This window comes from Frankliniella occidentalis, unplaced genomic scaffold, assembly GCF_000697945.3.
Source record: "Frankliniella occidentalis isolate FOCC.00 unplaced genomic scaffold, Focc_3.1 Scaffold627, whole genome shotgun sequence".
NCBI lineage: Eukaryota > Metazoa > Arthropoda > Insecta > Thysanoptera > Thripidae > Frankliniella > Frankliniella occidentalis.
The window spans coordinates 54,640-76,856 of NW_026267742.1; the positions used below are offsets into that span (position 1 = coordinate 54,640).

Here is a 22,217-nt window from a genome sequence, read left to right on the forward strand (position 1 = left end):
ATATTATCATTATCTTATGTTTTTACTTGAAATACAAGGTTTCATTTTTTAGCTTCAAAATATATTAATCTATTGGTTCTTGAAGTAGGCTTCGACGTTCTTGTAGTCTCTCACAGCGGGGACATGAGTCCATATTTCTCTTTATCCAACATGCACGATGAAACACAGCCGAACACTTTTCACATACAAACACAAATGCTGCATCATCAAAGGGGAAAAGGACACGATTTTGGTCTTGGTTTTGGTTTTGATCGTCAATTTCATTCATCTTCTTTCTAGGACATAGTTCACAGAAGTAACCCTTTGATTTGCACACCTGGAAACAAAAATAATCAATATATCTAGGGTAGTCTGTTTTTTTGTGTTTTTTTTCTGATTAAATTGCTGACATCAATAAGATAATATTTACTGGACAACTCCGTATGTGTTGAGTTGAGATGTAGGCAGTTTCTTTGAGAACAGGCAAAATTGTGTTTCGGTGGACATCAATTAAATCTTGCAAACTAAAAACTCCAGTTGAAGTTTCAATAAGATGAGAGTTCAGTGACCATATGAGCTTTTTCTTGTTTTTTTCTCGAAGACTGCTGGGGCATGTTGTTAAATATTGCTTAATGAGAAGGAACTGTGACCTCAGTTTCTGAAAACATCAAGCAAATTAAAATAGAAAAATCTTGAAGGGAACACGGAATATGTTGAAAAGCAGTAATTACCTTAACAGTAACAAGGTCAACAACAAATTGGAAAAGTTGTCGGTTAAGAAGATCCAAATTTATCACTGGTCTATTCAACATCAACCGCAAGAAGCTATTGCAACTGCAGCACACTTTTCTTTCGCTAAAATCCCAATTGTGAATGACTCGTGATGGTATAACAACTGTTGCATCCCAATGACATTTGTTGCAGTAATATCGCCCATCATAATCACATTGACGAGGTTCGCACCATCCATTCTCTGCAAAAGACACATTTTTTCATAGTAGGAACTTCCTAGAAAAGCTTAAATAAAAGTATTGCATTACAATACTTTCATGAAAAACATTCATCACACACAAAAGCATTCAACTACTACAGCCTACACACTCAGATACAAGTTTTTTAAAAACTACAATAGATTGTTGAAGTAACAGTAATCAATTACATAGGTTCTAAAAATGGAAGACTAAACAATCAATCAATTATACCTGACCAGAATCGCCAACCAAGAAAAAACATTCCTTGAGGTAGGGCTGCATGTAAAAAGACAAAACTTAGGAAAGTTTGGGGATTTCAACGCTTAATTTTTCCATCACATTGCTTCAGTTTGCCTATTTTTCTCAGTAGCATGCATTTAAAAGATGAACTTTGTTATAACAAAAACTTGTACTAGGAATAATTATGTAAAATACTTACTGTGTGAGATGACAGTTTTGCACTCATAACACCGATAACCCTGCGCAGCCAAGCCTGCTTCTGGACATATGTCATTAGAAAAGTATGGAGTTTCACACACACGAACAAAGGCACATTCCCTTCTGATTCTTTGAAGGCATCTCATATGGGCTTTATACTGACAATCTAAAGGAAAAAAAAAATAGAGATAGAAATATCATAGTTAAAACTGTACTAATTCTAAACTGTTAATCAGTGCCACAAAATTCTTACCCCGGCATTCATACCAAAGATGAAGTAACCCCCATATGTTTGTACAACATCTGTCACACTTTAAAACAATGCGAGTAGGTGTTTGCAAAAAAAAATGATGTCCAAGAATTATTCTTTTGTCTCTTGTTTTATTCTGATCTCTTTCATTTGAAACAAGGGAGTCCTTGCTTGGAGACAAGTCAGGTGTTCCAATGGGATCTAACTTCCTCTTTTCAACCTCTGCTTCACGAGCTTCTTCAAGCCTCAGTCGCAGTTCTATTAGATATCGCACAAGCCATTTACGTTCTTCAGAGTATTCTTTGGTATCAAGAACCATCCCTTTACATTTTTCGACTGCTTCTGTAAGCTCAGAAACTGTGGTAAGGTTTAGTCCAGCCTGCAAATATATTTTTTTTCTCATTATTATTTTTTTATGGGAAGGTTGGGGGGAGGTAAACAAGAAAACACAAATAAAAGAGAATGAAAAAGTACCTGGATAAATTCATCTTCAACAGAATCCAAGAATGGATAAGTGGTCATTTTCTCTGAAGAGTCATCTGACAGTGCTCCTGATATGGAAGATGAACAGCTGGATGTGCTCGCAACACCGGCCCCACACTCTCCCACATCCCTTTTTGTTTCAGGGGACTCCATTATTTGATGTCAACTCAATGTGACACTAAATAACATAGCTCAAAGAACAGTTTCCGTAAACCCAACCTTGAAATCAGCTGATGCAGAGTGAATGAGTACGATGCGTCAATCTCAGCCAAATAATAACATTTCAAGTGAGAATTTTGTTTAGAGTTAACAAGAGTTTACATGGATGGTTTATTTTGAAAGTTTAAAAAGTGTTCCAAAACAGGTGAGCTTCAAGCGGACAAAACCCAAACACAACACCACAACACACTTTGTCTGCTTTTCTGCGACTGCGCGTACAATGCTTACTGGCAGGTATGAGCCGAAGACGTGCCAATAGATGCTCCAAAATCCGCGCTGCAAATAGACAGAAACTCCAGGCCTCCCCTCCGGTCTCCGGTTTCCAGGGGCAACAGGGAGAGGAGCAGACGCCACCACTGTGCTGAAACGACTGGAATTTGGAAATTACGAGATCAGGTAGCGTACTTGTAAATTTAGTCGGGTGCGTTTCATTGACGGGGTAGCGTGTAAAAGAAGGGGAAATACAACAGTTTAAATGGGACGGGGAAGACCAAGCGTAAGGCGAATACTGATGTGAGCTTTCTTCCCGTCGTATTATATAAATGCTGTGTGTTATCTGAGCAGAGGGCAACTACTGCAGCTAGATTCTTTATCTAAGACCATATCCCCAGTCCAAATAAAACACACAAGTTGAATGCCACTCAAATATTTTTTTTCACAATAGTGCACTGTTCGCGTTTTGCCGCATCACAAAATGCGTTTGCACAGCACAGGCGCTGCCGGTCAAACTGGCACCATGGGCGACAAGGACGGAGAGGAGGCCATCGAGGTCGAGGAGGCAGACCCAGTGTTCGCTGCCTTGGAGCAGGAGCTACGAAAGGTACGGTGAACGAAGTGGACGAGATGGGCAAAAAGCAGTAGGCAACCACAGTGTTTAATATAACTCCGTCATCACCATTCTCCACCCTCGTCCATACAGACACTCACCCAGATGCAGCGCCGACCCGGCATGGCCGCGTACAGCACCGACTTCAAGCGCGCGCTGGACATGCTCGTGGAGAGCCACGACGCCAAGGTGCGCTACGAGGCCGCCTGCAAGGAGCTGACGTCCCGGGTGGCCGCCGACACGGAGCGCACGCAGGCGCTGGCTCAGCAGGCGCTGCAGGAACAGCAGGTCTCGCAGCAGCAGCGGCAGGAGCTGGAGGCGGCCTGGAGGCAGCTGGACACGAGCCACGCGCGCGAGCAGGAGCTGCAGGAGCTGGTGGATGACCTGCGCCGCCAGGTCAACAAGCTCAACATGGACCTGGAACAGAAGGCGCGACTCGGCCTCGACCAGGGCGACGAGTCAGTAGCCCACCCCACTCGAAATTAAGGCGGTGTTGTTTTCGACCTGCGAGCCAACAGCTAGTGTACGTTACTTGCAGTTTCGGCATGCTGGCCAAGACGCGCGAGGGCCTGGCCAAGGAGCGCGAGAAGCTCTCCCAGGACGTGCTGACGCTCAAGGACCGGCTCGCCAGGGCGGCCGCGACGCGCGCCGAGCTCGAGCAGCAGGTGAACGTGTTCGAGCAGCGGCTGCAGGACCTCGCCCAGGAGATGGAGGTGCAGGCGAACGAGCTGTCCAAGGAGACCAGGCTCAAGGAGAAGCTGCAGGAGGAGGTGCGGACGCTGCTCGCCGACCTGGAGCAGCGCACTGCGGACGCCGCCAACCTGTCCTTCCAGCTGGCGCAGGCCAACAAGAACGCGCACCGCGGCGAGGTGGCGCTCCGCGAACAGAAGGCGAGTATGAAGGGGTGGTCGTTTGTGTGGCAGCTGCACCTTGTACTAATTGAGCACCAATGTGACCGTAGCTGGCCAACGAGCGTTTGGCGAAGGAGACCGAGTCCCTGGTGGCCAAGCTGAGCCGAGCGCAGACCGAGCTGGAGACGCAAGCCGTCGCGCTGGACAAGGCGATCCACGACTCGCACCGCAAGAACACGGAGCTCCGGGTATGTGGTGCGGCCGGCGCCGAGAGCGGCGGATTCAGGTGCAGGGGGTGTCCTGCGGTAGGGCAGGGCTTCCACTAACAGACGAGCTTTCTCTCCAGACGCGCGAGGACGAGCTGTCCAAGATGAGGATCGAGGTGGCGCGACTCAGCAAGGCGCGCGAGGCGGCCGAGAAGCGCGCGCGCCAGGAGGAGGCGTGGCGCGCCGAGCAGCGCGCCGAGCGCGAGCGGCTGCAGGCGTCGCTGGCCGTGGTCGAGCGCACCGCCGAGCAGGCCGACAAGCAGCAGCGCGCCGCCAAGGCCGAGCTCGACAGGCTGGGCCGCGACAAGGGCGTCACGGAGCGGCAGCTGCTCGCCCTCAAGAGTAAGTTGAACACGTTGAGTGCGGCGGGCGGCGGGGGTAGGCGATCCCAAGCTATTGGGAGCCACGGTAAGGTGTGGGCCACGCCAATCTCAACGTGTGAAATTTCGGGTACGGCCTGACGGCGTGAAACGAGTAAATGGGTGGCTCCAGTTCGGTTGAACAAGCCGACAAGCCGTCATATTTGGAAGCTGATGTTGAGCCGGGTGTGAGTTAAAGGACACAGGTGAGGGCGGAGGGCGGATCCGCTCGGCCCGCAAGGCGCCTGAACAAATATCGCTGAATTTATCTAATATCATTTTTACTATGTAATGGAACCACTCAGAGTGCCCACCCCCCACTCTACCTCCGAAGAGATAGTGAACGATCATCGATGACAGCGAATCAGAATTATTCCGACTCAATGTCTGCCTCACGCTCAGGGAAGTGGACTACGTCTCATCCTCGTGGTTTCATTGACTCTACTGTTGAGTAGAGAGAAGTGAAGACGTACTACAGAAATGATCCTGTGAAGTACAGTCTTAACTTTGAAGCGGTTTTAGTGGGGTAGGGATGGTAGCTGTGTGTCGGATCAGCCGCGCGAGTCAATAAATACAAGATTTTTGGCAAGCTGACCAGGCAAGAAGCATTTTCAGCATGGTTGTCGCTGCCGCGGGTAGCCGGAGCGAGCTATAGATAGCTGGTCGCGAGGGGTGACACCAGCGCCATCTGTCGCATGGCGCGCGAACCTCGTCGAGAGTAGTTTGGCGGGAGCGATTCAAACACAAGTCTAAGTCTAGGTGGTCTAGGCCCTAGGGCCCCCTAGGGAGGCACAACAATGCGATTATCTAGCCCCGAACGATCATAGCTCTTTGCATTAAAAACAAATTAGATATCGCCACTCCACTGTACTCCAATATTAACTCGACTATATGCTCTTACAGTAACCACGTTGCCACCTAAAGAGACAGTGGCTTCCCCTGTTCGCCACATTTCACATCCGCAGTTTGATCCCACTTTCGCCCTTCCCTCCGCGAAGTAAGAGGCGCCTGCAGTGAGCGGCATAGGCAACCCGTGCAAACCGCCGGCGAGCGGGCTGCCTACCCCGCGCTTCACAGGCGTCATGGAGTCCGGGGGAGTGGGGGATGCGCACGCTAGAGGGATCAGAACGGAGAACTCGCTGTGTGTGTACGGGAATCAATATGTAGGGACTGGTGGGCCCTAGGGCTCTTGGTTCACAATGTGCCTTTGCAGTGGAACTGGCCGAGCAGCGCAAGTCGGCTGCCGAGGTGGAGCAGGCGTCGGCCCAGCTGCGCCTCGAGGTGCAGCGCTGCGAGGAGGAGCTGGCCGCCAAGGCCGCCGAGGCGGAGCAGCTGGCCAGCGACAACGACAAGTGCACCTCCCAGGCGGCGCAGCTGGCGCAGCAGGTGCGGCGCAGCAAGCGCGACGTGTTCCACCTGCAGGTGCTGGTGGAGAGCGGGCGCCGGCGCCTGCAGGAGGCCGAGGAGCAGCTGGGCGCGCGCCGCAAGGAGGGCGACTCGCTCCGCGTCGAGGCCAACAAGCTAGAGCGGCAGCTCGCGCTCGCGAGGGACGAGGCCCACGAGCTCAAGGAAAAGCTGCAGGCGGCGCGCAGGGACGCCACGCAGCTCAAGGAGGAGGTCTCCAGTCGAGAGTTCATGCTGTTCAAGAGCCGTAGCGGTGAGTGGCGTTTGCAAGGCCTCGGCTCCTTTCCAGTGACCGACACTGACGCCCGATCGGGCTTGGCCGCGCAGAGCTGCAGAGGTCCGAGAGGGACCGCGACAGCCTGCGCCTGCAGGTGCAGGGCTTGCAGCTGCAGGTGGAGACGCAGCGGGCTTCCCTCGGCTCGGCGCGCTTGGCCGAGGATGGTCTTCAGCAACAGGTCAAGCAGCTGTCCGCGGAGAAGCAGGCCGCGAACCGGCAGCTAGCACAGGTGAGTGAACCTCGCCTTGGCCGCAAACCGGCAGCTGGCGCAGCAGCTGGGGTGTTTACCAGGTGAGCGAACTTCGCCTTGCCGCAGGCGCGCGACGAGACGGCGCTGCTGGCCACGCAGCTGCAGCGGCGCAACGAGGAGGCCCGCCTACTGCACGAGAAGGTGGGCATCCTGGGCGCCGTGCTGGCCAAGGGGAGGCAGAGCTACGCGCGCCGCCTGGACGACGTGCGCCTGCTGCGCGTCGAGATCAAGCGCACGCGTCTGGAGAAGAGGAACCTGGCCGCCATGATCCGGAACTCGGCCGAGCTCCGCCTGGAGCTGTACCAGACCACGAGGCAGCTCACGCACAGCCAGGTCAAGTGCCGCGCGCTGGAGGAGGAGCTGCACACCCCGCTCAACGTCCACCGCTGGCGGAAGCTGGAGGGAGGTACCTGCCGTACCTCAGGGAGCCTCAGGGAAGACCTCAGCGTCCAACTCATTGGTATTTCTTTGGCTGCAGGGCACCGACCCGCCGCACTACGAGCTGGTCATGAAGGTGCAGCTGCTGCAGCGCCGTCTGCTGGCACAGTCGGCACAGGTGCTGGTGCGAGAGGCCCAGCTGCGTGAGGCCGAGCAGAAACTGCTTCAGCTGCAGCTCGAGTTGTCTAGGGCGCCTGGCCTCCAGCTCCAGGACCAGCTGCAACAGTGCCAGCGCCTGCTGCTCGAGCGCGCCCGCCGGTTGAAGGTAAGTGAAGGAGAGGCAGACCATCTTTGACCTTTGACGTGAAGGGTATGCAGCGTCATGGTATCGTCCCGTCTGTAGTGTCTGTCGTCAGAGGTGCGGATGCACGAGACTAGGGCGGAGGCACACCAAGTGGAGCAGCAGAAGGCACAAGAGGAAATTGCTACATTGAAACAAAAATACTTTCATTTGGTACATTATTCCACTGGCATGGTTTTTAATATAACTTTGAATTTTTTGTTACTGCTTCACAATACATTTCTGCCTTTGCAGAAGAAAAGGGAGCAACAATTGCGAGAGCTGCATGGAACTTGTCAAGTGGGTAGCTTGACACTCTCTCAGCTGCTTGGAAGAGCAAGAGTTTTAGGTGGGGGATACAATTTATCATTGCAACCTCCAAGAGAACTAGACGAGTTCTCAGATAACAGAACAGTGCAGGAGGCATAATATTGTGGCAGAAGATAATACCACCTAGTTTTCATACAACTTTCATACACATCATCATTGAATGATGTTAAATTATTTATTATTTCATTAATCATAACATGTTTTTTACAGCTGCTGTTATTTTTATTCATTGTTGTATCTTTAAAAATAAAACTGTACCACTGGTTTCTCTTGAGGTATCACTGGCTGAATATCCTTTCACATGACAAACCCTTTCTTTTTCAACTTTTTGATTGATTCAAAGTGCCCAAAAAGGATCAGACCAGGTGGTAGTAGTAGAAAAATGTAAAGGATACTTTGATATTGAACTGTATATGAGACTACAGACTGATCAAGTTCCTTCCACGTACAAAAACAAGTACTTTAAAATAATTATCAAATACATTTGATTGTTTCATCACTAATGTTCATGGGTATATAGATTTAAATCCCATAAAATTACACATAGCTACTCTTTAGTAGCACAACTAGGGATTATTAAACACTCACAAAGAAGTGCAGGTACACATTAACAAGACAACAGTACAAAAATCACAAATGCTTTGATGGTAAATATAACAATAATAATTATAATAATAACAAAATCATTTACATGCATACATCCCTGGGTCCCAAAATTAATAGGGGATGCAATACATGCACACAGCCAAAATTAAATCTTCTTTAATTAAAATTACTTCCAAACCTTGATCACACCATCACAAGATGCTGAAATCAAGAAGCATTGGGAGGCTTGGCACAGTGCAACATCACTAATCCAGTCTTGGTGACCTGCAGGAGGTTGTTCTGGACCAGGGCGAGGTGTCTCTTCGCTGCTACTGGCCGCAGATCCAACACCAGCAGTGCTACCGCGCGATCCAGGACCACTTGACGTTGTGCGAGGTCTTGTTTGCTTTTCTTCAATTACGACATTTACTCCATCAATCAATCGAGTCCTGAAAAGGTTTGCAAGTTTCATTATTTACAATGTGTACAGAGGGAATAAGTAGAATAACCTTCCAAAATAATTACAAATATACCAACCTATACATCAGATGAGCTGGATTGAGATTGTCATTGTGAGCAGCAGAAACAACTATGTGAGAATTGACATGTGACTCCAAGTCCCAATAGCGTAAGCGTCGGTCAGAACCTCCAGCAATCAAGAACGGTGTTTTGTCGACAGTGCCAGCATACATGGCACATACACTATTTGGAGACTGTAAATAAATTATAAATAAATAGATAGTATTTAAAAATACTTTAAAGATATAAGGTAACAGCTTTGAAAGCTAAGACAACAATAATGAGTTACCCTTTGCTGGTTATCATGACTATTAGAAGAAAAGGGTTGGGCATTACTAGCCCACAACATTGACTGACGACATTGCATTTCCATGTTCCACATAGAAATTTCATTATTTCCTTGAACAGAGGATATAAGCCAGGATGGCTCAGTTGGGTGACATACAAGACGGCGAACACGAGAATCTGGAAAACAAGACATCAGTTAATCAAATCCAAGGTAAAACGAGACTTTACAGTAATCATTTTAATTGTTAACTTACTTTCTTGGTGTGAAAATGTAGAGATAGGAAGTTGGAATCTCAGATCCCAACATATATGATAGCCACTACTCGTTCCTAGGGCAAGCCAGCTTTCATTTGGATCCACACACATGGTTGTGATCACTCCTAGAATAGATAGTGAGAAAAATATAAATAAGTTGACTTTCTTGATAACATTTTTAATTGACTGAGCATAATTAATTTATTTAAACAAATTCAGTGTAGTGTGAGCATAATGAAGCCACATCTACAGGGTTTTTGAATGCCTGAAACATCTCCCACATAGAATGTAGGGGTATTAATACTGTGTCGAATGTAAGCAAAATTTTACTACCATGCTTTAGATCATTTTCTAACTTCCAAGCTGTTCCTGGTTGGCGTAGGTCCCAACCCACAATAGAACCATACATTGTAGCATACACCACAACTGGACCTGTAAAATAATAGGAATAGGTTTTTACTGTGTAACCTTAAAGTCTACTGGAGCCTGAAAGTCTGGCAACTTCAAGGCACCGTCTGAATTATAATTGTAATATAGGTTTTTACTGTGTAACCCGAGGTGTAACCTTAAAGTCTACTGGAGCCTGAAAGTCTGGCAACTTCAAGGCACCGTCTGAATTATAATTGTAATATGAGCACAAATGAATTTACCTGATTGAAAAGAGGCCACATCAACTGCACATCCATCTTCTTGCAAATCTAGCTGTCTTGACTGCAAAACTGGAGTTTTATTGGTAGTTGTTTCCACTCTGTGCAGACACACATAAATAATTAAACAAAGATAGGATTTTAAAATAATAAAAATAGCTTGCTTGTAACATTTCATAAGATTACCTTAAAACAAAAACATCACCAGTTTGAGATGCAGCAGCTAAAGTTTGGTCGGGGCAAGCAGCTAGTCCAATGAGAGGACCAGTCTGGCGGTTTGCAGTAATGCGTGAACGGTTAGCAATATTTCTACCCTCCATCTTGGAACAATCCCATATTCTGATACAACCATCTGCTGATGCACTTGCAAAAAGGGAGGTTTCTGGTAGGACTGCGAGTCTGAATACAAATTAAAATTCATACAGAATACATGTTACAAATACAGACTGGAGGTTTATTTTGAAAATTGAATAAAAACTAGGTACTATATATATTTAATTAAAATTTAGATTAAATATCTTGATAAATTCCTTAATTAGGTAAAAAAAAAGTATACCTATTCACAGCAGCTCTATGTTCATGAAGATGAGCTACAAGTGTTCCTCTTAGTCTCCAGCCTGGAGGAGGAAGTGGTGTTTCCCAGCCAGTGTCTCTAGCAGCAAGGCGAGTTCGAGCACAAGAAGAATACTGTTCCTGTTTCCGCTCAATTAATTTTTTGAGTTCCATCTGACATGGTGGACATCGAACTAAAAATAAAGATGTTTAAAATTGAGATAAGAGTACATCTTTACTGGATGCAAATATTTTGAAATCACAAATTATACATACACTGTGTAAAGAAATGTTCAGGCAGAGAATAGCCAGCAGTATCTAAACTTCGATGAGGGAGCATCATATCTGAATCAAGAATCATTCTAGGGGGTGATCTGAAAAGAAAATTCCAAAATAAAGGGTGATTACATATATTGAGATACATTTCAAAAACCCACTGAGAAAATTATGACTTATTTGAGCATATTTAAGGGTAACATATCTCATTACCCCGTAACAGGTTGACCATCTGCTGTTCTTAACATGGCACCACCTGACTCAACACCTCCAAACATATGAAGCCATTCTTTGTTCATTGCTGCTGGCATCAGTTCAGGGGCACTTGGGCCTCGACGACCAACACGGGTCACTCCACTACTTTTTCTAAGGAAAGAATCCATGCTAATTGTAGCAATAATTCATTTATCTCAATTAGTTCAGAAATTAAAATGAAAATTTACATACCTGGATAACACCGAGTCCCCTTTGGTGTGTTCTTGTGCAACCAAAGTGACATTGAATGCTTGAGCTTTATGAGTGTTAGCAAGATCAATCTGTCAAAAAAAAGTTAAATATCATAGAAAGATAGTAAAAATGCTACTGAATAGGATGGATTACATACTCTCACACATAGAACCTCTATACTCACAATTCCTGTATTACTTTCTTGAGGAATAAGAAAGACATCATGGTGACTTCTGTGCTTCTGTATTTTCACAAGATGTTTGGACATAGCACTTAGGTAATCCTCAACTTCCTCAGTCATTCCTTTATCAATTAACCGTCGAAACAGCTGCAAAGTGAAAAAAAGAGTGAGACAAAATGCTACAGCTGTGCAATAAAACACAACTGAATAATGCTTTCAAGATATGACTAACACTTTGAAGACCACTATGAATTTCAGTGTACTGTGGAACATGTCCAGAGCGGACCAGACTACGTTGATTATGGCGTTCTTGAAGTGTTTCAAAAAAGACTTGAACATCTATATCGGACTTTAAGATGCTGTCCAGAATTTCACGGGGCACTGGAGGTTTAAGTGCATTCAGCAGCAAAACCTAAAATACAAAATAAATAGATGAGGCAAAATTTTATTTCAAATAATATGAAATAAGTGAAATGAAATAATGTTCAAATGTTTACAGACCTCTTTATCTGGCTGGATGACTGCATGAAGTAGGTATGGTTCTAAAGCTTGCATAACTTTGCATTGGACATCAACAATAGATAAGGAGCGGGATGTGGCTGATATAAAACCTACAACAGCATGTCTCAACCAGAGGTTTGGATGTACTAAGAATGGGGCACAATCGTTCAGCAGTTCATACAAAGCACTCTTGTGCAATAATCCCAATTCAGTTAAGGCACGCATTGCATTAACAGCTTTTACAGAAACCAGTTCTTCAGAGTCAGAGAGGCCCTGTAGGGTAAATATAAGACTAGTGAAAGAGAAAACTGACAAACTCCATTTACATAATTTCACAAATTTCTCTTTTATATAATTAATAAGAATAGGTAAATCTAATTACTTGTTGTAGCAGTGGAAATATGATGGGTGAAGCATGATATCCAACATAGGCAGCAACACCAACAATACAATCAAAGAAAGAACCTCTTAAGTGCTTATCCTCCTTGTCATTCAAGAAGGTGATCATGTGAGAAAGAAGAACATCATTGGCTGCAAGAAATTTGAAGTTTAAACAATTGTTTTATCAAGCCTAATCATACAACTTTGATTCAAGATTTTTTTTCCCGCTTCCTACCCTTTTGCTTGCCAAAAAACACACACAGCTTTGTTATTCCATTTTCTAGAAGGGTCTGTTTTACTAGACTTTGAGGATCGGTGATCAATGTGGCAACAGTTTGCTGTATCATTCCATGTAGTGTTTGCAACTCCATTTCATAATCAGGTGTTGGTGCTTCTCCAGAGCCATCTCCTGAGCTTGAACCATAAGCATTCTGCCAAACTTGGCTATGCTCTAGAAATCTGTAAATTAGATATTCTTGTTAGATACATTTGAAAGATATTGTAAGGGTGTATTGATTGAAAGTTAATAAATAATCACAAGTAGGGGGCATACCTTAAAGCTGTTTCTGCCAATTGAGCAATATTTTCAGCATATGCTGCACGTACAATAACAGCCTGGTCCTTTGTTAGCTGATCAAAAATAAAAGCAAAATATTTAACCGACAGTACTAGACATAGAAGCACACAAATAAAAAAATCATAGTACATACCACTGAAAGACCTGGAAGAATATACTCAGGGAAGATGTTTGTATCACTCACAGGCACTGTTTTCACATACTGCAAAGCTTTGCTTAAAGTATGCAGAGCCTTCACTCTGACTCGAGGTAAGGGATCATGCAACATGCTTAATACATATGGCAAAATGCGGTCTAGAATTGTTTCAGCAGATGCATGGGCACTGAGCATTAGAAGAATATCCAATGCTTGCCTTTTTGACATACAAAGTTTTAGACCCCTAAAGAACACAAATCCGTGGTAAATTCAAAATATTTTGTTTAATTTCAGTCACCTTTATTTCCACCACCTGCATTTCTTACCTTATGCAGGATGTGACAAGACTTGTTATAATTACTAGTGCCTCTGAAGAGGATTGATTGATTTCCTTCAAACTAAGAGTTTGATTTTTTTCTGTAGCCTCTACTGAACAGTTATCTTCATTCAAGTTAGTAGCAGCCGGATTGGAATCAAGATTCAACTCTGAGACAGCTGAGGTGCTCTTCTCCATATCAGAATCTACACTAAGGATACTAATAATGTTGTCTATATCTTTCCTCAGTCTGAAAATAAAAAATACCTTTGTGAGAGCAATGTACAGTTTCAAATGGAATGAAATATAATTTGCTACCTAATGCAATGCAGTACCTTGAAATTTTTTCATCAGCTGATAATATTGGTGCAGCTGAGAAGGCAAGGGTGTATGATTGGAGGAATGTGTAGAAAACTTCAGGAAAAACACGACCTCTCTCTTGTCTTAAATATGTTTCAGCGGACAGCCTCATACTAGGATCTCTCTGCATCATGTGTCGAAGAAGTTCCTGAACACAAAGACCGTCCAAATGAACAAAAAAAAATAATACCTCCAATGTACTAGTCAAGATACTGGTCAAGTAGGAGTACCTTCACATCAGGATCATCAATACGATCAAGACATTTGTCAGGACTGTAATTTCCTGTGCGGTATTCTAAAAGCTGAGCAAAATCAAAGGGAGGATGGCCTTCAGTGAAGAGCTCTGTAAGAGCACAGCTAAAACAATTAAATGAACATTAGTTTAAAAAAAATATGTTATAGTACGTTTGTATTTTTATTTTTAAAGAACTTAAAATAACAATATAATAAATAATATTCAACCCACCCAGCAGAAAATATGTCCATGGCTGGTGTCAGATCGGCTCTTTCTAAATCTCTATTCCAATCTAGTAGTAGATCACTCGTGAGCTCTGTTCCTAGTGTTTTAATGAAACTGAAAGACAGCACATATAAAAATCAAATTGAAACAGAAATTCTAAAAGAAATGTCACAAAGATTATTCATTACCGCTCTGGTGCAATATAACAAGTGCGCCTTCTTGAAGTGTCAAAGAAATATGAAAAGTCAGCAGGGTTGTGCTCTGATAAATAAGTTGGCTTAAATGAAGCAAAATCTACCAAAAACACCCAATGCCATGAGGTAACCATAATGTTTTCGAGTTTAATGTCTCCATGGCACACCTGATATAGTTGAAAGTAAGAGAAGGTATAGAGGATAACAAATCAAAGTTAAGTATAATATAAAAACATTCATTGACACCAATTGAACTTACTCCCACTTCATGACACTTGTGCAAAGCATAAAGAACTTGAAATGCTATCCATTTCTTCTCAATATTTGTAAAAAAAGGGCGAGTGCTCATACGATCGTATAAACTGTACTTCACAAACTCTCTCACCAAAAAACCAGCTTTATCTGTGAGCTGTGAGGATAATGTTCAAGGTGTTAAAAGTTTGGCGTATTCAATAATAATTCAATAACAAGATTATAAGAGAATGCTCACCACAGCCCTTTGGAATGGCAGGCAGTTGACAGCTGAGCTTAACTTAGCCCGTATCACCTCAGCTTTGGATTTATGGGCAGCGAGAGGCAGTGATGGATCATGAATGGCAAATACTTTCACAACAACAAGGCCCTCCACAGAACCGGCTCTTGCAACTTTAAAAAACCTCGTACTGCCAAGGCTGTTCAGAATCAATTGAAAAGAATATATAAGCCAATTACAATAATAATAACAGGTTATGGCTTACAGCTTATTTATTAGAACTTGAAATACTCACTTGGCATCGAAAGTAAGATTTTGCAAATGCTGATTTTCAGTCAAATAGTGCTCTACAGGGAAAATTTGCGAAGGTGCAATTCCAACTAATTGGTTGCCCATTGTCAATGACAGGAATAAGGAGTTCTATAACACTATTGTATAGATCAAGAGAGAACCATGTCAGTCGTTGTTACACATAATGAACCTTTCCTTGCGAAAGATTACTTCCTAATTGCACATCAATTTACACTAAAATGGATACAAAACCACAAAAATATATTGCGTACATCCGTAATTCTTTTTTAACCTAAGTGTCAAGTTCCAAGTTCCATGGCAAAAACAAAAACATGGAGCACAGCATCGCCTTGCAGAACAATCTCAAGAGTTCCGAGAGTGCTCTTTTCATACTTGTAAATTTCTCATAATAAGAAGACCGGAAGTCGTGTAATTCGAGAGGGGGAATAGGTTGTAAAGGTTTTGAACTTTGGAGAACAGCGACCAACAATCAAAGAATCGCCATGGACTCGCAGCTAGTGTATTTCGACCTGGAGACCACTGGTTTGGATGTGAGGAAGTGCGAAATTATCCAGGTATATAACTTCATCAAATTCTATTTTTCTATATATAAATATTTTTAAGTTTGTTCTCAGACAAGAGCACATGATGGAATGCGACATGCCCATGACTAAGCCCCCCATTGTTGGGATAGTTATATTTTTGATATTTTCCTTTAAGGAATTTGTTGCTGTTTCGGGTGCTGAACTGTTTCTGGTAGAGTTGGAAAGAAGGGGGTCGTATTCTCACAGTACAGGAGTAGAATAGGCGCAGATTTATGAATGAATTTTTGTTTTTCAGTTTTTTTGTTTTTTTCTACTATTTCTATTTCTCACTGTGATTAAGAGCGTACACTCTGATTAAGACTAAATCCTAGCATTCTTTAGTTGCATTTTGTTGTGATGTTTCTACTTTTACATTTGTTTATCTTGTATTTCAGATTGCTGCTACTACAGATGCTGGACAGAGCTGCAATTTCTTTATCAAACCGTTAAATAGCATCCCATCAGAAGTAACAAAAATCAATGGTTTAGCTGTTGTTGGAGGGGACCTCTACAAAAATGGGCGAGCAGTCGAAAGCCTGCAGCCTAAAGCTGCATGGCAAAATTTCATTAAATTTTTAAGAAGTGTTCATGATAATGTGACTCTCATGGGCCATAACGCCCATAGGTAAGTTGTATTGTCAAATTGTTACCACAAAAAAGAATATACTGTTAATTTTAGCACATCAAATATTTTCTGTTGCAGATTTGATTTCCCCCTTCTTGTAAGGGATATGTTAAAGCATGGAATGCTTGAGGAGCTTCGTTCAGCCGTATCCACCTTTGTCGATAGTGTGAAGGTTTTCCAAGCTAAGCTACCATCCCGGCCTTGGTATCGTTTTAAACTTAGTGACTTAGCGAATCACTATGGTGTTGACACGACTGCTGCGCATGATGCGTTGGAAGATGGGAGAATTTTATCTCAGTTGTGCCACAAAATCGGTGTGTCGTCCGATGATATCTCTAATCAAAAACAAAGTCTTGATAGCTATTTCACCATGTTTAAGCCATGATAATGTTATTGCTCAACTAAACAATAATTGTGTGTTTCATTTTATAAACCCTAGTATGTTGCCAATGCACAACCAATGCGCACATGTTTTATAGAAAAAAAATTCAGCTGTCTGTAGCTTGGCAGGAATATCAATAAAAAAGATTTGAACTGGTCTGGGAAATTTATTGTTTTCACGATTTTATATTAATTGAGAGTACAAGGCTTAAAAATTGTAATTCAATATGTGATATGGTAAAACTGCAACAGACTCCAAACTGCTTTGCACCTAACACAATGAGTTGTAACAATAGCACCTCTTATTTCTTTTGTCTGACATATTGGTACTTTTTTTCTATACACTATGCAGAAGCCAAATAATCTTTACATAGTACTTTCATAGCCCCTAGTTTGACTTTCTAAATAGCCATTTAAGGTTTTATTTCATTCTATCTTCCTGCACATGGCACATATTTGGCTTGAGCACAAACATCATTAATACACTAGCAGTAAAAAAACAGTCTTCAGTACCTTTTTTCTAATGAACATTTCATACAATTGTAGTTCGAGTGGATGCCACTTCCCCCAAAAAATAAGGCTCCCAGGTAGAACACATCTGTCAAAATGACTTAATTTTGACTCAAATAGTCAAAATTTACTGCGGCTAGGAGCTCATTTTGCTGTCAAATGAGGGTCATTGACAAATTTGTGACAATTTAGTTCCACCTGAGCTGTCCCCCAGGCATTCACAGAAGTTTTTTGATACAGCTTGCTCACAGTGCAAGATTAGATTCAGGATGAAGAAGACATTTAGCAGGATGGTAAATGGTTTTTGTGTCAATATGGTCAAATAACTTGACAATTACTTAGAAAAAAATTGAAAACATATCTTAATGAACTAACAAATGCATATAAGACAGTACGATAGTACAGCAGACTAGTAATAGTAAATAATAGAAATAGATCAGTCTAACTTTAGTTAGCCTCAGCAAAGGGGACTGAAGAATAACTTAATGTACAGAAAAAACTGCATCTCAGTTACTGATGACAGCAGTTAAAAATACAAATCCTTATAAATTGATATTCAAATTTGATAAATTTCATTGTCTACAATGTCATGGCTTGTTTTGGAAATATTTCATAAGTAGATACACTACACATATATATAGTACAATATTTACATAAAAATCTTTGGTTTGAAAAGTTTTAAGTACAGATTGGAATTCTGTTTCTTCAAAATCATAGAAGTATATACCATAACTTGCTTGGGGCTTCAATCCAAGATGGTGCTAGGCCAAGCTTTTATGTCCATTTTGTACTCCGTGCATATGATTATTTCCTATTTTATAGTTATTCATCTAATATGTACATATAGGAAACTTTGCAGCTACCTAGCAAAACCTCAGTGAAGAGGTTTGTCAAGCATTTCTTTACGCCAGCACACATGTTCGGCAAGCTCAGCTTTGCTGTCAATAAAAAATGGACCAGACCCTCTGGAAGGAGCTAAATGTGAAAAATGTGAGAGGGGATCAGGAGCTGTTGCCATTCGGACAGAATGGGTGTAGTCGCGGGTTCCCCTTCTTCTTAAAGTGTGATCCATTTTGTTTGCAGGTGTGGCATCTCTCCACTGCATCCAGCAGTGACGGTAGATAGGGTCTGCAGGACCCCAATTTCGAGAGGGTTTCACAGCACTTAAAAATTTCTAAGGAGACAAATTAGCACAACACAAATGAGGATGAGTAGAATCTCATCTAAAAAGAAGAAAAACTAAAAATTCTAGATTGAAATTCATTCACCCATATTACCTGACAAATATTGTAGTCAACCTGTATGCAGACTTGTCGCACAGCTGTTACACAAATAATAGCCCATCCAGCAAAATATAATCCCCATCCGAGCAAGACTTGCCATGGTGGATCGTGCCTGCCAGTTAGTCCATCCCATGGTATGACAACTACAGACCAGGCTTCAACAGCCTGCAACAAATAACATTTCAGGATTTTAGAAAGAAAGCTCCACTGATTGCCACTCTAATACACCATGACAATTGATAACTCACCAAGAGATACAATGGGGCTAGGCACCATAAGATCTTCCAAAGAGGACCCAATTTGCTTCCTACTACAAATTCCAAGTCTGTGTACAGAGGACCACAGCCATATATCCATACAAAGGCAACTAATTCAGTCACTGTACAGGCTAGTGCTAAACGGCCCACAACGTAATGATCCAGAACATGGATAAGAGAGAGAAATTCCTGTAAATAACAAAAGTGATAAGAAAATAAAATAGAATGGTCCAAATTTTTGAAGTAAGGTTGTAGATTTACAAATACACTAACACACACACTTACAGGTAGCATACAGAGTGCCCCAAGAACAAAACCTAGAATGCAACAAAGAGCAGCAGCCTTCCACCACTCCCAACGGCGCTTAGATTCCACATATATTGCAGAAAGTATTGTATCCAGTAAGGGAACCTTAAAGAGGCCACAATGATTTAATCACAAAAAGAGGAAAGACAAGAAAATTAAAATTTAGTTACATTCTTAAAATTAATATATTGCTTACCATTGAGGCAAAACCGGCACACACTATTAAAAGGAAACCTATAGCAGCCACAGTTTGATCAGAATTTCCTTTAGCTGCTGTGTCATACAGCAACGTCAATACCATAGTTTCCGGTATATCTGATGAAACCAGCTGACGCAATTGATTGGACTGAACTAATTGACCAAGTCTCAGGTAAATAATAGCCACCCACAATACACCAACAAGCAAGCTGCACAAAACTAGAGCAAATGCAGTCCTAAAAGTAAAATAATATGATCAGCAAATTATTGCGGAAACATGAAATAATAGAAATGTTATTTATTTATGTTAGACTTACCAAATTGCATTGCTTTTAGAATAAAAACGTCCAGCTCCAGTGACAATACTGCCAAGTCCAATGTGGGTTGAGAAAAAAATTTGGATAGTTGCAAAGTACCATGTCTGAAAAACATGTTGATTACAAGCTTGCTGATTTCGAATATTACAAAAAATCAAGGGGAGACAAGAATGTGGCTCACCTCCACGTTGAGCAGGGCATCCCAGTCGAACCTCAGCAGCTGCTGCAGCCCCACGTCCGCCCCGGGCAGCATGGCGCTGTCCACCAGCATGGCCACTAGGCCGGCCACCAAGGCCACGACCAGCACGCTCAGCACCCGGCGGTAGGTCCGTGCGCCCCGGAACACGCTGCAAACAACGCGAGAAGCTTGAGTGAGGGGCCCAGGGGCCCGGAGCGAAGGCAACCGGGTCACCGCGCGAGCGGCTTGGGGTGCCTAACCGGCAGGCGCCGTCGCAGAGTCGACATGCTTACCAGAGCAGCGTGATGGTCCAGAGCAGAAACAGGAACGTGGCCGTGACGCTGAACCACATGGGCTCCTCCGCTGGGGATTTCAGGAAAGTTTTTCTGCAAAAATAGGAAAAGTAGAGGAGTTAGCAGTGAAGCCGCGCCCATTACAAGAAAACGGTATTGCATTGCTTTGTAGGACTCACTTGAGGCACGACTCTCCGGACGTCCGCGAGTAAAGGTACCCGTCCTGTCAAAAGAGCGAAAAAGATTTCAGATGACGAATCGAGCGTTTACGTTCGACGAAATAGACGGGACCACACTCACCGCTCCGTCGCTGTACTTGCACTCGCTGAAGGGGAGGGGCCCCTTGGCCGTCCACACGGCGAAGAACAGGGACAGCGCCATGAGCACGGGCCAGTACACGGAGAGCAGCGCGGACAGCAGCACCTTGACGACGCCCACGCCGGTGAAGAGCGGCACGGCGCGCCACACGCGCGTCACGCCCTGCTCGCACAGCTGGCCCAGGCCCACCTCGAGCAGCGCCAGCGGCACGCCGAGCAGCAGCGACAGCCCGCAGTACACGGCCAGGAAGGAGCCTGCGGGGACAGGGAAAGGAGCGCTTGAACTACAGGCACACAGACATACACGCCACGCGCAAAGATTAAGACGGTGGTGAAGTGATCTGAGCCTGGAAAGAGGGATAGGGTACTTCACTAAAAAGAATCAGAGTATATCAAACCCCCTTTCCCAATAATCAGAAAATAATCGAGGATAAAATCACAAAAAAAGAAAAACGATAGAAAAAAAATGGTGAAGGCTTGTATTTACAGTAAAGAACCCTTTGGCCTGGACAACCGCGCAAGGCAAAGCGTGACCCTGACTCGGTGAAATGTGAAGACTCACGCCCCCCCCCCTCCTTTCTCTTAATCCTCAGCCGCTCCAACCTGCTGCACCTCGTTTAGTCGAGCAGGACCCGAATCTCAGAGACCCCCTTCATTCAAACAGATCCGCCACGCCACGACGCCGCTCCCCGATCCCGCCAAAGTGAATGGCCAGGCCAGTCCTCGCAGACGGCCGACGGCCGCATTGTGCTCACGACGAAGCGCCGCGGCGCTTCCCACACCGCGCACCGCGAGCCGAACGGTCGGGTGCCGCGGCGCATTGTGAGAAGCGCACCCGCGGGCATCGCCCCACCCCCGCCCTCCAGCCAATCCGTCAAGAGGGTGTCGTCGGTGAGCAGGAACGGGCAGCGACAGCGACGCACTAAACGGCGGCTTTGTCGCGGTAGCGCGGTGGTGTCCGAGGCCGCCGCCGTGTACCGTCCGGACCAAGCCCAAGGAGGAGAAAAAGAGGCGCAGATCAGTCTGTGCCTCTCTATTGCGCGCGTGGCCACGCGCTCGCGCACGCGCCGAGTCGACGGCCTGCCCTCTGCAGGTGATTACCATGCCCCGCCCCGCCCACTACGACGTGCAAGGTCGCTGCTCCGGGCCGCCCCGCCCCGCCCCGCCCCGCCACGCTTCGGGTCTTACAACTCCGCTTACAGCAGCGCGGCGCCGCGTGGCACGGCCGGTGCAGCAGCAGCCGGAAGTGCAATAAAACAGCACGGCAAGTAGGGGCGCGCGGGCGACAGCAGGCAGGGCCGGCATGTCCGTCGGCGTCCTGCGCGCGCACGCACTGCTTGGAGGGAGCCGGGGGAATCACTTCCACCGGCTGAATGGGTCGCGCGGGGGGGGGGGGGGGCAGAGAGACAGAGAGAGAGAAGCAACGACGCAGGCCTCGTACTTTTATCGAGGCATAATAAGGCGCCGTCGATGCCGCCCGTCGCTCGGCTCTGCTCCGCGCCCCGGTGGTGGACAGCCGAGCCAGGGCGGACAGACGGACCCGTGTGGCGTAACGACGGGGAAGGACCGCGCGCAACGGCAGCTCTCCGGGAGGGTGACCGGTGGTGGTGCTCGAGGCTCGAGGGGGAAATAAAGCGGGAAAAATAACATTTCTACTGCGGCTTTCTTATTATCGCCCTTCCTTGTTTGTGTCGCCCGGTGCGGCGGTGGCGCCGGTGCGATATTGCTGTTATTGTTTGCTCCCCTCTGCTCCGGCTCCGCGGGCTGCGCCTGCTGCGCCCGAGCGAGCGCGACGCGGCGAGGCGCGGCGTGGCCAAGCACCTTGTCCAGCCCGGCCCCCCGGCGGCCCTGCTGCAGGCCCTGGACTGCGAGCCGCCAGGGGGGCCGACGGCCGGCGGCGCCCGCCCTG

At 45.1% G+C, this 22,217-nt stretch overlaps 5 protein-coding genes and 1 non-coding gene across 6 annotated transcripts in view; 2 read left to right on the plus strand and 4 right to left on the minus strand.

The window, feature by feature from the left end:
- Positions 1–6: 6 nt before the first annotated feature.
- On the minus strand, positions 7–3,623 carry LOC113205661 (differentially expressed in FDCP 8 homolog). Its single transcript, XM_052275453.1, has 9 exons — positions 3,268–3,623; positions 2,569–2,710; positions 2,113–2,251; positions 1,642–2,017; positions 1,390–1,554; positions 1,182–1,226; positions 711–952; positions 410–637; positions 7–316 (listed from the first exon to the last, which is right to left on the minus strand). The coding sequence occupies exons 3-9, from the start codon at positions 2,158–2,160 to the stop codon at positions 65–67; spliced, it is 1,356 nt and encodes a 451-aa protein (XP_052131413.1). The 5' UTR covers positions 2,161–2,251; positions 2,569–2,710; positions 3,268–3,623; the 3' UTR covers positions 7–64.
- Positions 3,624–4,126: 503 nt separating this feature from the next.
- LOC113205664 (cilia- and flagella-associated protein 58-like) lies at positions 4,127–7,465 on the plus strand. Its single transcript, XM_026421373.2, has 6 exons — positions 4,127–4,265; positions 4,364–4,625; positions 5,856–6,299; positions 6,374–6,552; positions 6,640–7,276; positions 7,355–7,465. The coding sequence occupies exons 2-5, from the start codon at positions 4,388–4,390 to the stop codon at positions 7,156–7,158; spliced, it is 1,380 nt and encodes a 459-aa protein (XP_026277158.2). The 5' UTR covers positions 4,127–4,265; positions 4,364–4,387; the 3' UTR covers positions 7,159–7,276; positions 7,355–7,465.
- Positions 4,939–5,145, minus strand: LOC113205689 (small nucleolar RNA U3). Its single transcript, XR_003303381.1, has one exon. It is a non-coding gene; the product is annotated as a small nucleolar RNA U3 (small nucleolar RNA).
- Positions 7,466–7,748: 283 nt separating the features above from the next.
- Positions 7,749–15,402, minus strand: LOC113205657 (phosphoinositide 3-kinase regulatory subunit 4). Its single transcript, XM_026421360.2, has 26 exons — positions 15,064–15,402; positions 14,787–14,967; positions 14,556–14,705; positions 14,291–14,463; positions 14,109–14,216; positions 13,873–13,999; positions 13,618–13,790; positions 13,293–13,532; positions 12,964–13,210; positions 12,807–12,883; positions 12,489–12,712; positions 12,255–12,403; positions 11,873–12,145; positions 11,604–11,783; positions 11,375–11,518; positions 11,191–11,279; positions 10,957–11,109; positions 10,744–10,841; positions 10,472–10,661; positions 10,102–10,314; positions 9,919–10,016; positions 9,602–9,700; positions 9,268–9,393; positions 9,015–9,190; positions 8,744–8,919; positions 7,749–8,655 (listed from the first exon to the last, which is right to left on the minus strand). Exons 1-26 carry the CDS (start codon positions 15,162–15,164, stop codon positions 8,394–8,396), a joined length of 4,227 nt encoding a protein of 1,408 aa, XP_026277145.1. The 5' UTR covers positions 15,165–15,402; the 3' UTR covers positions 7,749–8,393.
- Positions 15,403–15,478: 76 nt separating this feature from the next.
- LOC113205662 (uncharacterized) lies at positions 15,479–16,815 on the plus strand. Its single transcript, XM_026421371.2, has 3 exons — positions 15,479–15,634; positions 16,039–16,268; positions 16,347–16,815. Exons 1-3 carry the CDS (start codon positions 15,563–15,565, stop codon positions 16,651–16,653), a joined length of 609 nt encoding a protein of 202 aa, XP_026277156.1. The 5' UTR covers positions 15,479–15,562; the 3' UTR covers positions 16,654–16,815.
- LOC113205660 (sodium- and chloride-dependent neutral and basic amino acid transporter B(0+)) overlaps positions 16,797–22,217 on the minus strand; it is a 15,855-nt gene continuing 10,434 nt past the window's right edge. Inside the window, exons 2-11 of the mRNA XM_052275452.1 lie at positions 20,292–20,684; positions 20,171–20,214; positions 19,992–20,084; positions 19,702–19,867; positions 19,521–19,624; positions 19,202–19,439; positions 18,985–19,110; positions 18,691–18,888; positions 18,437–18,607; positions 16,797–18,333 (exon numbers count right to left, since the gene is read on the minus strand). Of these exons, the coding sequence (XP_052131412.1) occupies positions 18,034–18,333; positions 18,437–18,607; positions 18,691–18,888; positions 18,985–19,110; positions 19,202–19,439; positions 19,521–19,624; positions 19,702–19,867; positions 19,992–20,084; positions 20,171–20,214; positions 20,292–20,684 (1,833 nt within the window). The 3' untranslated portion in view covers positions 16,797–18,033. The remainder of the gene's footprint in view (positions 18,334–18,436; positions 18,608–18,690; positions 18,889–18,984; positions 19,111–19,201; positions 19,440–19,520; positions 19,625–19,701; positions 19,868–19,991; positions 20,085–20,170; positions 20,215–20,291; positions 20,685–22,217) is intronic.